This window comes from Propithecus coquereli, unplaced genomic scaffold (assembly GCF_000956105.1).
Source record: "Propithecus coquereli isolate 6110/MARCELLA unplaced genomic scaffold, Pcoq_1.0 Scaffold27, whole genome shotgun sequence".
Classification (NCBI taxonomy): Eukaryota; Metazoa; Chordata; class Mammalia; order Primates; family Indriidae; genus Propithecus; species Propithecus coquereli.
The window spans coordinates 833,999-844,662 of record NW_012148285.1 but is presented as its reverse complement, the minus strand read 5'-3'; the positions used below and the strand labels follow the sequence as shown (position 1 = coordinate 844,662).

At 63.8% G+C, this 10,664-nt stretch overlaps 2 protein-coding genes across 3 annotated transcripts; both read right to left on the bottom strand.

The window, feature by feature from the left end:
• Window positions 1–1,033: 1,033 nt before the first annotated feature.
• On the bottom strand, window positions 1,034–5,027 carry SYNGR3 (synaptogyrin 3). The gene is made up of 4 exons (XM_012647638.1): window positions 4,802–5,027; window positions 2,882–3,119; window positions 2,553–2,695; window positions 1,034–2,477 (listed from the first exon to the last, which is right to left on the bottom strand). The coding sequence occupies exons 1-4, from the start codon at window positions 4,898–4,900 to the stop codon at window positions 2,268–2,270; spliced, it is 690 nt and encodes a 229-aa protein (XP_012503092.1). The 5' UTR covers window positions 4,901–5,027; the 3' UTR covers window positions 1,034–2,267.
• Window positions 5,028–7,815: 2,788 nt separating this feature from the next.
• Window positions 7,816–9,760, bottom strand: GFER (growth factor, augmenter of liver regeneration). Of its 2 annotated transcripts, none has more exons than XM_012647636.1 (3): window positions 9,425–9,760; window positions 8,944–9,140; window positions 7,816–8,078 (listed from the first exon to the last, which is right to left on the bottom strand). In XM_012647636.1, exons 1-3 carry the CDS (start codon window positions 9,683–9,685, stop codon window positions 7,916–7,918), a joined length of 621 nt encoding a protein of 206 aa, XP_012503090.1. In that variant the 5' UTR covers window positions 9,686–9,760; the 3' UTR covers window positions 7,816–7,915. The 2 variants fall into 2 exon arrangements, with proteins under 2 accessions (XP_012503090.1, XP_012503091.1); XM_012647637.1 differs by having other exon boundaries at window positions 7,820–8,078; window positions 8,944–9,107; window positions 9,425–9,703.
• Between the last annotated feature and the right edge of the window lie 904 nt (window positions 9,761–10,664).

Sequence of the window (10,664 nt, the reverse complement as noted above, 5' to 3'; positions counted from 1 at the left end):
ATGCAAATACAAACAGGAGACGACACATTTCCTATGGCTGCACATACCACACTAAAGCACGTAACAAACGCAGGTTTCACGGTTCCTCAAAAAGTCTGACATAGATCCAAACGCTACCATATGACCCAGCAACCGCACTCCCGGCTATATTCCCGGAAGAATTGAAAATGAAGTCAAACAGATACTCGTGCACCAATGTTCACGGCAGCCACGTCCACAACAGCCTCAAGATGGAAACAACCATGTCCATCAACAGATGAACAGACAAAACATAGTCCATGCACACGATGTGATATTATTCCAACACAAAAAGCAACGAAGCACCAACATATGTTGTAACATGATGCTGGGGAAACAAAGCCAGACACAAAAGGACAAATAAAATAGGATCTCACTTACACAGAATATCTAGAACTGGCAAAGCCACAGAGCTAGAAAGCAGATGGGAGGTCACCAGGGACTGTGGGCAGGGGAATGGGAGTCACTGTTTAATGGGCACAGAGTCTCTGCTAAGGTGATGAATAAGCTTTGAAAATAGTGCTGATGGTCACACAACGTCGGGAGTATAATTAATGCCACTGAACGGTACACTTAAAATGGTTAAAGTGTCGAATTTTCAGAGAGAGATATTCAAATGTGAACACAAACATACATATCTGGCAAATACAGGCCAGACCCCTGGGGAGGGGGTTGTGCGGGGAAGGTGTGGGAGTCAACTTGAGCCGTGGTTGTAAGAGTCGGCTTTCAAAGAGGACTCCGCATCTGCGAAGCACTCCCGCTATGGCAAGGAGGGATGCCCGAGGCGGAAGTCTCCCCGGCATTTCAGAAAGTCTGCTCTGAGTGGCAGGGTTTTTGCCTGGACCAGTGTGATATGTGGTGGGGCGCCCATGGACCTGGGGCCCCAGGACCTGGGGCGGGGGTCAGCCTGGCCTCCACCGCCCAGCCCCCTCCTGGGTTCTGGGCCCTGGTGCCCCCTGGGTCCCGATCCCGGGGGGCCGAGGCAGAGGTAGAAATGATTCCAGGAGTGTCCAAGTCACGGTCAACTTGTTTACAGTCTTTATTGTAAAGAAGTTGCAGCTGGAACATGGGACACTGAAAATACACAATCACCGATTGTTCTTTCAGAATAGGGAGAGATCTATATATACAAAAATTGTAAACATGTTCACTTAAATATCCACACAGAATTGGTCTATGCAACAATGTACAGGGTTGTCACTCAACTGCAACTCCAGAGGGAGGCATCTGTCTTAAGATGAAATGTGGCAACCGCGTTTGGTATCGACCTAATGTGAAAAGCCAGCTTCGAGCGATGCATGGGTAATCAGCTACGCAGAGGGACCCCCGCCTGGGGCTGGGCCGGAAAACAGGGTGCACAAGGGGAGGGAGGGGCTGGTCCAGGATGCCAGGTAAGGGAACAGCACAGAATGGACGTGTCCAGGGCACAGCGGGCAGATGGAACCTCTTGGCCTCTCTCCTGGTGAGGGGCTTGTCTTGCCTGGCACCCAGGTGTCCTGTTCCTTCCCTGGGCAAGGTCTCACCAAAGGGCTGGGACAGGGCTGGTGCCCAGGCCCACAGCTACCTTTTGCCTTCCTGGCCGGAACTACGGACACCTGGGCCCAGGCAAAGGCAGGCGGGGGCGGGGGCTGGGCCACAGACGGAGGGGCGGCTTGTGGGGCACTATGAGGCGGAACCTGAAGACTTGACCACAATCACAACATCGACAGGGCCGGGCTGCTCTACCGAGCCTGCGAGAGGGAATGGAGGCAGGGTCTGGACGGGACGAACCATCATGACAGGAGCAAGGACAGCCACTACCCTCAGGGACATGGGACGGGGAACAGCCAGGGTCCCCAGCCGCGGTAGGGGGTGTCCTTGTACCCGGTCCTGGACAATCCCTGCACCTGGTCGTAGGGGCAGCTGGATTCCTGAGCCCAGAGTGGACAGGTGAGCCCCAGGTTGTCTGGCCCCTGAGGGGAACACCTCCCCCAGGCCGGCCCACCCTGGCTGGGGGCACATACCCTGGGCTGTGCTGTCCCCTCCTCAGGACCTCAGGCCTGAGGCCAGGTGCTGAGGGGACTGAGGGGAGTTGCAGGGGGACAGCCCAGGCACTTGAGGGACTAGCCCCTCTTGGCCCTGAACAGCCCACAGTGGCCACCCTCTCTGTCCCTGGTGCGGGACTGGAAGGACCCAAGGGAGGGCCCGGGAGGCCTTGGGGCCTGTGTTGGTGGAGTGGCCTTTGAGCCCCGGTCTGGGCCTGCCAGCCACTAGTAGGCGGGCACCTGGTACCCTTTGGGGCTGGTGTCCAGGGTCTCGGTGAAGGGTGGGCTCTGGTAGGTCTCGGTGCCCTCCACGCCGCTGCCCACCGGGTAGCCAGGGTAGGCCTGGCCCGCCCCAGCGCTCAGCTGTTCGGTGGCGAAGAGTGACATGTCGGTGCCCAGGCGGAACCGCTGCAGGGCCTTCACGGTGAGCGCCACCTGGGCGGGAACCCGGGGTCAGCCAGAGCCAACTGCGCCCCCCGGCCCGCCCGCCGCCCGCCGCCGCGCACTCACCCAGCTGAGGACCGAGAAGAAGCTGAAGGCGATGGCGGCCCGCGCCGCGTCCCCGGCCTGCGCCGTGCCGGGCCCGGGCGCCGTGCGCTGCCACTGGTTGGCGAGGAAGCAGAAGCCCACGAACCACAGGAAGGACCAGAGCCCTGGGGGCGGCGGGCGCGGGTCGGGGCGGCGCTCCACGCGGGCACCCCGCGCGGCCTCGCCCGAACCGCACCGGGTGTCTGGCCGCCGCTGGGCCGCGCCACGCCCGCTGCGCCCCGACGCGCAGGTGCAGCCCGAGGGGCCCCGCCCCCAGCCTGGCCCGCCCCCGGAAGCCCCGCCCCGCGCACCTGAGAAGCCCAGGTCCAGCAGCACGGCGCGCCGGCGGTCGCGGACGCTGCTGATCTGCTGGAAGCGCACGTCGAGCAGCAGGAAGGCGGCGCAGGCCAGGAAGGCCCCCAGGCCGAGCGCGACGCCGAAGCGGCAGGCGCCCGCGTTCCCGTTGAAGACGCAGCGCAGCTCGGGGCCGCTGTCGGCGTTCACGTAGCCCTCGTTGATGATGGGCCCGAAGACGGCGATGGAGAACACCTGCGGCGGCGGGCGGCGCTCAGCGCCTGCGGGGCCCCTCTGCCCGCCGAGACCCGAGGCCCACCCCGAGCGCCCCCGTCCCGGGCCCGTTCCTGCAGCACCGGCCCCTCTCTGGGCGGGGGCTCTTCGTGCACCCCTTCCTTTCCCACCCCTCGCGTATTTAGCAGCTACTGACAGCACGAACCGTTCACTGAGCATCTACGTGCCGAGGCCCTGCGCTAAAACCACTACGTTTGCTCAGGGAACCCTCCAAAAGCCCCACACGGCCGCCATTGTTCTTGTCGCCTTTATAAATGGAGAAATTGGGGCCACAGGTGAAGTGACCTGTCCAGCATCTCGTGGCTGATAGCCGAGGCTGAGATTCAACCGGGTCCTCCGCACCGCGTGGGGCCCGTGGTGTCCCCCCAGAGCCGCTCGAGAGTGTGGAACAGGGGACTTCACCTGGATCGGTGACTCCCAGGCTGGAGCCGGCGGGGCAGGGGGAGGTGGGACCGGGGGTGCAGGGGGGGCAGGTGCCAGAGCTGTCGCCAGGCCCCGTGCAGCCCGCCCGTCTTCTAGCCAAATGGGGTAACGTGCACGGGTCATGGAGTGCTGGGATGGGGACATGTCCCCGCAGCTTCCCGCACTTGGTGGACACCCGAGGGATGACGACCCCCGCGTGACTGTGATTAATTACTAATGTCGCTCTAAGTGTCTGGGCTCAGACAAGACACCATGGACCTCTGGGGTTCAGTCACACCTCAGTGCCTCTGCTCACCAGTTCTGGCAGCAGGTATGAGGTGGACCACGGTCATTTTAGCCAGACGCTGCTCTTTCAGCTCTGGGCAGCCCTCTGTTGCCAAGAAAAGACCTCCAGTCTCAACTTCTTCCTTTCGCCCTTTTCCCGACCCAGCTCCGAGATACAAGAGTCGCGGGGAAGCCAGGGCACGGGCATGTTCCCCGAGACCGGGCTGCAAGTCTGGACATGAGCGAGGACCAGAACGCAGGGCTCCTGCTTCCTGGTCGGGTCAGAGTCAGTCCACGGGGGAGGCGGAGGCCCTCGGCCCACATTGCACAGCCTCCTCAGAGACCGGCGTGGGGCGCGGCCGGACAAACCCAGGACTCGGCACCCGTCTAGGGTGGGAAGGAGGAGCAAGGCCCGGGTCCTAGGGATGCCCCTGGAGCGTCCCTCCCGCCACCTCCAGGAAGCCGCCCCAGCCCCTCGTCCCCCAACTCACAGCGGGACCGGGGCGCGGGGAAGGACCAGTTCCCTCCGGGCCCGGAGGGCGTGTGCGGGGAAGGGGCGAGGCTCTGCGCGGTCTCTCTCGGCCGCCGTAGCCCCCTCCTCGTGCCCCTCCGCGAATCCCGTCCCCACCCGGTGCCCGCTTGCAGGTCATGTGAACAGGAAAAGCGGAGCGAGGGCTGAGGAGGGCTTGGAGTTAGCTCTAAAGAGGAACTAGGGGTCGGGGCGACTGGCGGTGACCTCTCAAGGTCCCTCTCCTTGGCCGCCTGTCCCTCCCCCGCCCGCAGGTGGGCGCGCCCAGCCGGGTGACGTCACCCCAACCTGCGGCCGGCGGGGGAGGGGCCGGCGAGGATGAGGAGGAGGCTCAGGGGCGAGGGGCCGGGGGCGGGAGAGGGCGTGAGGGCCGCGGGGCGAGGCGCGGTCCGGAGCCGCAGCCGGGGCCTGGGCAGGGGCCACTCACCCAGGACGCGACCCGCAGCAGGGTCTGGGGCCGCCGCGCGAAGCTCACGGGGTCCAGGGCGGCCCCCGCGCGGCCCGCGCCGAACGAGGCACCCTCCATGGCCGGCCCGGGCGGGACGCGCGCCCCGGCGCCCTGTGTCCGTCTGTCCGTCCGGCCGGCCCCGCCCGAGGCCGCCCGGGTCCGCTGCTGCTGCTGCTGCTGCTGCTGCGGGTGGTAAGGATGCTGCAGCTGCCGCCGCCGCGTCCCGGGAGCGCGCGCCGGCCGCGGCGGGGGCGCGCGGGGCGGGGCCGAGCCGGCGCCCCCCCGCCGGGTCCACGCGCGCGGGGCCAGAGTCCTCCTCTCCCTCCGCCCCGCCCACCGCCGTGCCCGCCCGCACCTGCGTGATGCGGTCCGAGACCCCTCTCCGGACCCTCCGCCAGGCCACCAGCGCAAAGCCGGCAGGGACTGGGCTCTAACTCCGCTGCAGCCGGGCGGATGGACAGGACGTGACTGCGCTCCGAGCAGAGCCGGGCCTGGCTGCCTTGTGCCCCTGCTGGACCCCACCCTGGGTGACGCTGGGTGCCTTCCCTCACGCTCCTTTCAGGCCAGCCTAGCAGGAGTTCAGGTGACTCCTGTGTTTGTCTCCAGCACTGAGAAAAGTCTGCTTTATTGAGCATGTACAGTGCCAAGTGCTTTCCTGCGGAGGGAGGGGCTGTTCTTCAACATATCTCACAGCTTCCAAGTCCCCATTCTTCAGATGGGCAAAAAAGCAGGTCAGTTGAGTTCCTTGACCACAGAAAGCAAAGAGCTGGAATTCGAACCCAGGTCCCTGCTACACCAACCGTGTGGACAGTTGGTGGCGCCTGCCCCAGCTGGGCACGGGGGCAGGGCAGATGCTGCCCACTGTGTTTCGTCCAGTCCCCTGTGTGTCACCATCTGCCCCTTTCACTTGATCATTCACATCAGCACCCAAACATGCTGCATTTTCTTCCAGAAAAAAACAAAAACCCTTCTCGACCCCACTCCCCCTCCAGCTGCCGCACACGCTGCTCCCTTCAGCAGCAGACTCCGTGTGGACACTCTGCTCCCTCTACCTCTCTTCCCACCCCTCTGAAACCCAGCGTGACCAAGCTCCCACCACTCCACCCAAATGCACGGTTGACAGTGACCTCCACTCCCAATCCCAGGGGCAAGTTTCAGATACTGCCATTCCCTCCCTCCAAGATACAATTCCAAGGTCATCCGTGGTTCCTCCTCTTGCCCACTTGGTGACCTGCAAGCCTTAGGGGCCCAAGGTGCGATCCTTGGGTCTCCTCCCTCTAAGCTGGCTCCTTCGGTCTATGCGTCAGCCCTGGAGTGCCAGCTTGAGCCAGAACCTTCCCTGGCACTGGAGCTCCTCTTGCCTTGGCCTGGATGGCCTGGAAAACAGCCTGAGGCAAAGTGAAGTTTTATTGGGGGGCTGAAACTTCGGGGAAGACATGGAAAAAGGAAAGCAAGGCAGGGAGGAGGGCAGCAGACACAGTGGTGCGACCCTACCGACCACAGCATCGCTGCAGAGCCTGGCTGCTTCCCAGTGCACCCGCAGAAGGCCAGAGAGAAGCCTGTGCCTGGGGGAGGGAGGAGCAACTTCTCTCATTTATGCTACCTGGCCCCCTGGGCAGCCCCTGCAGAAGCCAGCACCCTGCAGGGCCAATCAGGTAGAGGTACTGCAGCTCCCTCTGCATAGGCGGCCAAGGTCGACTTGTTCCCAGGGAAAGGCTGAGACACCTGGAGGATAGAGGTGCCCAGAGCTTTGTGACCACAGGCCTGGGACACAGACTGTAGCTGGGCTGTTCTGGCTGGGAGCCAAGGCCTACAGGCAGGTGGAACTGAGCAGATCTGGGGAGGCTCAAAAGCTGGGTCCAGGTCCCCCCTAAACCTGCTGCACTGTCTTCTCCATCTCACTGATGCACAGAGCGACTCCCAAGTCTCCTCTGGCTCCTTTCTCAACCTGGGGATTCTCTGGTTCTGTCTTCAAGGGATCCAGCATCCTCTCCCCTGGGTGAGCCTCCCTCCCAGCTGGCACACAGGTGACCGCCCTGGCTTCCTAACCTTCACCTGCTTCATCCCAGCTCAGCAGCCAGAAGGACTTTCCAAAAGTCACAACACTCTGTGCCATACCTGACTCCAAATGCTCCAAGAGCTTGGAGTTAAACCCATGTCTTTGCTGTGCCCTTGCAGACCTTGTGCCATCACCTCCCCTTGTCTCGGACCTGCAGCAGCTACTCTGGCCCCCTGTGCCCCAGCCCATCAGCTGCCTTACCGTTGCTGGAATACTCCGGCCTGCTCTCACCTGGGGACCTCTCCCTCCTCCTAAGGAGCCAGAAGCCCAGACGGGAAAGCACAGCTGAACACCGAAGGGCAGGAGCAGGCCCTGTCCCTTGCTGCGAGCCCCAGCACAAAGCACACTGAAACCAAGTCCTCAGTCACTTCTCCAGCATTTTATTTTGGCCTCAAACTCTGAGGAGGCTGCCCCATGAAGCCTCTGTTTACAGGCCTGGCACAGCTATGGAAGGCCCTGTGCCAGGCAGGGAGTGGGCAGCATGGCTGGTGGACCCTCAAGGAAGAACCCTGCCTGGGCTTCCCTGTAGGGACTGAGCAGAGTGGAGAGCTCAGCCCCCAGGTCTGATTCCTGAAGTGGCCAGCACAGAGCCACTGGGGCCACGGGCACTGCAGGTGTCCCCAGGGTAGGTGTGGGAAGGCAATGGCCTGGCCTCAAGGGGCAGGCATAGGGCAGCCCAGCCAGGCCTGCCATCTTCTCATGTGAGGAACTGTTGCCAGAGTGTGGGCTAAGCAGAAGGCTGCATCCTGGATGCTAAAGGGCGTCCTAGGCTGCTCCCGCCTCCCTCCCCGGCAGTCCCCCGGGGCTTGGGCTGAGGAGGAGGCCAGCAGGGTGCCTGCAGTGCTGCAGTGGCACCTCCACTTCTACCCCAAACTTGAGAGGGGCTGGGCCCCATGGCAGTGTCCTGGTGACCACCCAACTGAGACTCGACAGGCTCTGGCTCTGTTCACTTTAATGAGCTCCCCCTGCTCCTGTCCAGCCAGGCCACCCTATGGGCCCTGGCTGGCTGCCCCATGGGTTCTGGCTGCCACTCTCTAGTCACAAGAGCCGTCCTTCCAGCCGTCACGCCAGCGCTCATCCACTTTCGAGCAGTCGAAGTCAGGCTTGCCCAGCTTGCGGTTCACCTCATTGTGCAGGCGGCACAGCCACTGGGAGAAGCACACCCGAGTGCGAGTGTCTGGCTGGTTCCTGCGTATCCTGCGTGGGGAGGGGCACAGGAAGGATAGGAGGGGGCAGTGGCTCTGCTGGCTCTGCCAGCTCCTTGCCTGCTCCTGAGGGAGAAGAGCTGGGGCACCTAGAAGTGCCCTCATGCTCCAAGGGATAGGAATTCCTAGAACAGGGCTGACCCTGCAGCTTCCCAGGTGTGCTCGACTCCCAGGACTGCTCAAACACCCACTTGGGGAGGTTGGCAAATCCTGACAAGGGCCCAGGGCAAGACATTAAAGCATAGACCTGGCAACTTTACGACCTTATAACAATCAGGAAGCCTCATCCCAGTGTCCCTGGCCCCGGGCAGAGAGTAGAAGGGGTGGGGCCGGGCACAACCGCAGAACTGAAAATTAGACTTGTTTCTTAGCACCTGAGGCCCTGGAGCAAAAGACCTCATTCTAACTGCCAGGCAGCTCTGTGCCACTGTCCACCCTAGAAACACCTGTAACAGCCAGATCCAGCTCTTGGGTGCCTCAATAAGGGAAAGCTGGCTTTGGGGGGCAAAAGCAGTGGGTTCCTAAGGTCTTAAAACCAGCAGTCCTGCTCCAGAAGTCAGGCAAAGTGTTCTCCCTAACTTGCTTGGAGTCTCCGTCAGTGCTAAATGAGGGAGGGAAGCCTTTCCTGGGAGCCTGTGGCTACAGAACACAGCGATGCCCAGCAGGAGATCCAGGCAGTATGGCCTTTGAGGAGAAAGGAGAAGGCTCAAATAACCCCAATCCCCACTCTATTGGTGGTCCCTGCTCCTCAGCAACCCTCTGCCACTATTTCTCTAGGCTCCCCTCTATGACATCAGCCAAGGGCACCAGGCCTAGGCTCCAGGTGCAATGGTCTGTTCCCTGCAGACACAGCTTACCTCTTCCTTAGGTCCTCAGCACACTCCTCACATGGGTAGAACTTGGAAAATAAATGCATGAATTGGGCCATGTCTTGCTGCTGTTCTGGGGTGGGCAGGTCGGGATAGTAGGCAGCCAAGGTGTGGAGAAGAGCCCAGCTGTGGCGGCCCAGTTCCTCTCGATCCTGTGGACAATCCTCCCTAAACTTGCTGTCCCGCTGCAGGAATAGGCCGACTAAGGGTCAGTTCATTCTCCCCCAACACGAAGCCCACAAAGTTCCCTCTTTTTACGCCCCAGCCGGTGGCCCACGGACTCCGGAAAGAAGTCCAGCTCACGTACGGCTGAAAGACGAAAAGCCAGGCCTACGTAGGGCGGGGCGAGGGCAAGGTTTAGGGATAGCCAACCTGGGGTCTAGGCCCTTGGGAGGTCTGCCCAGGGCACCTGAGGACAAGGAGTGGGGGTTAAGGGCTGGGGCTGGGAGGTCGGGCACGGCATCTGAACCTTCTGCTGCGTCCGCATCCACGTCTTGAAGTCCACGCAGGCCCTGCAGGGCCGCCTCCGGGAAGCGTCCTCGGAGACCTGAGAATCGGAGGTCGGCGCCGGGGCTGGCGTCGGGGCCGAGGCGGCAGCGTCTCTCCGCCCCGCGCCCCGGCCCCGCGCGTCGGTCTCCAGGTCGTCCATCACCTCCGAGCGCGCGCCGCCGGGCAAGAAGGAGAAGAGACTTCCGCGGTAGAAGCGGCCCCGCTCGCCGGGCGCCGCCATCTTGCCCGCGCAATGCCTGCCGGGCCAGGTTGGCCTCCAGATGGGCCCCCAGGTCGGCCTCCAGGCCAGCGCGCGCGCTGCCGCCAGCGCGCGGCCACAGGAGCCGGAGACGCGCGCCGCGGGCGCGGAGGCTGGGCCCGAGCCGGGGCTGGGGGCGGGACTCGGGGCGGGACCCGGCGCGGGGGCGGGGCCCGCGGCCGGGGCCCGGGCCCTGGTCGAGGCGGAGCCAGAGGCCGCGGAGCGGGCCGAGGCGGGGCTGGAGGCCCGGGCCGGGGCGGAGGCCGGCGCGGGGGCGGGGACGGGGCTGGGGGGCCGGGCCCTGCTCGCGGCCCTGGGCCTGGTCCCCCGGCCCGAGCCCGGCTTGCGTCGTCCGTGGCGGCGCTCCCGCTTCCTCCAGTAGAAGAGCAGCGTGTTGTGGAAGCCGTGCCGCGGTCGCCTTGCGGACTCCTGCTGAGGCCGAGGCGAAGTCCGTGTTGCGGCTCGCGCCGCCCCCATCGCTCCGCTCTGGCCGTCCGGCGTGCCTGCTGCCAGGCTCTGTGCCCTCAGCCGAGGGGCGCGCCCACCTGTCGACTGCCCAGCGCCATGGCAACGGGCGCTTGACAACGCGCGCCTGGCAACGCGGGGCGGGGCGTGCCTTCACAGAGCGGCGTGCGCGCTAGGACCCTGCGCCCGCGGTTCCGCCCGCGGCGCCCGACGCCATGGCAACGGGGGCAACGCGGGGCGGGTCCGCGGCCGCAGGGGAGGCGGTGCGCCGGGCTCCTGTAGCCCGGATGAGGGCGCGTCCGCCGTGGGAGGCTCGGGGGCCGCTCTGCCTGCGTGCGCGCGTTCGCTCTGCAATATGCGTGCAGGTCTAGTCTGTCCGGATCGCTGTTCCAGGCGCTGAAAACCGGGAACGAGACTCCGTTCCCCGATCGCCTCAGTTCATTGTCCAGTCAGTGGCCAAGACAAGCAAAGCCAGGAGTCACTGATAGATCCTCAC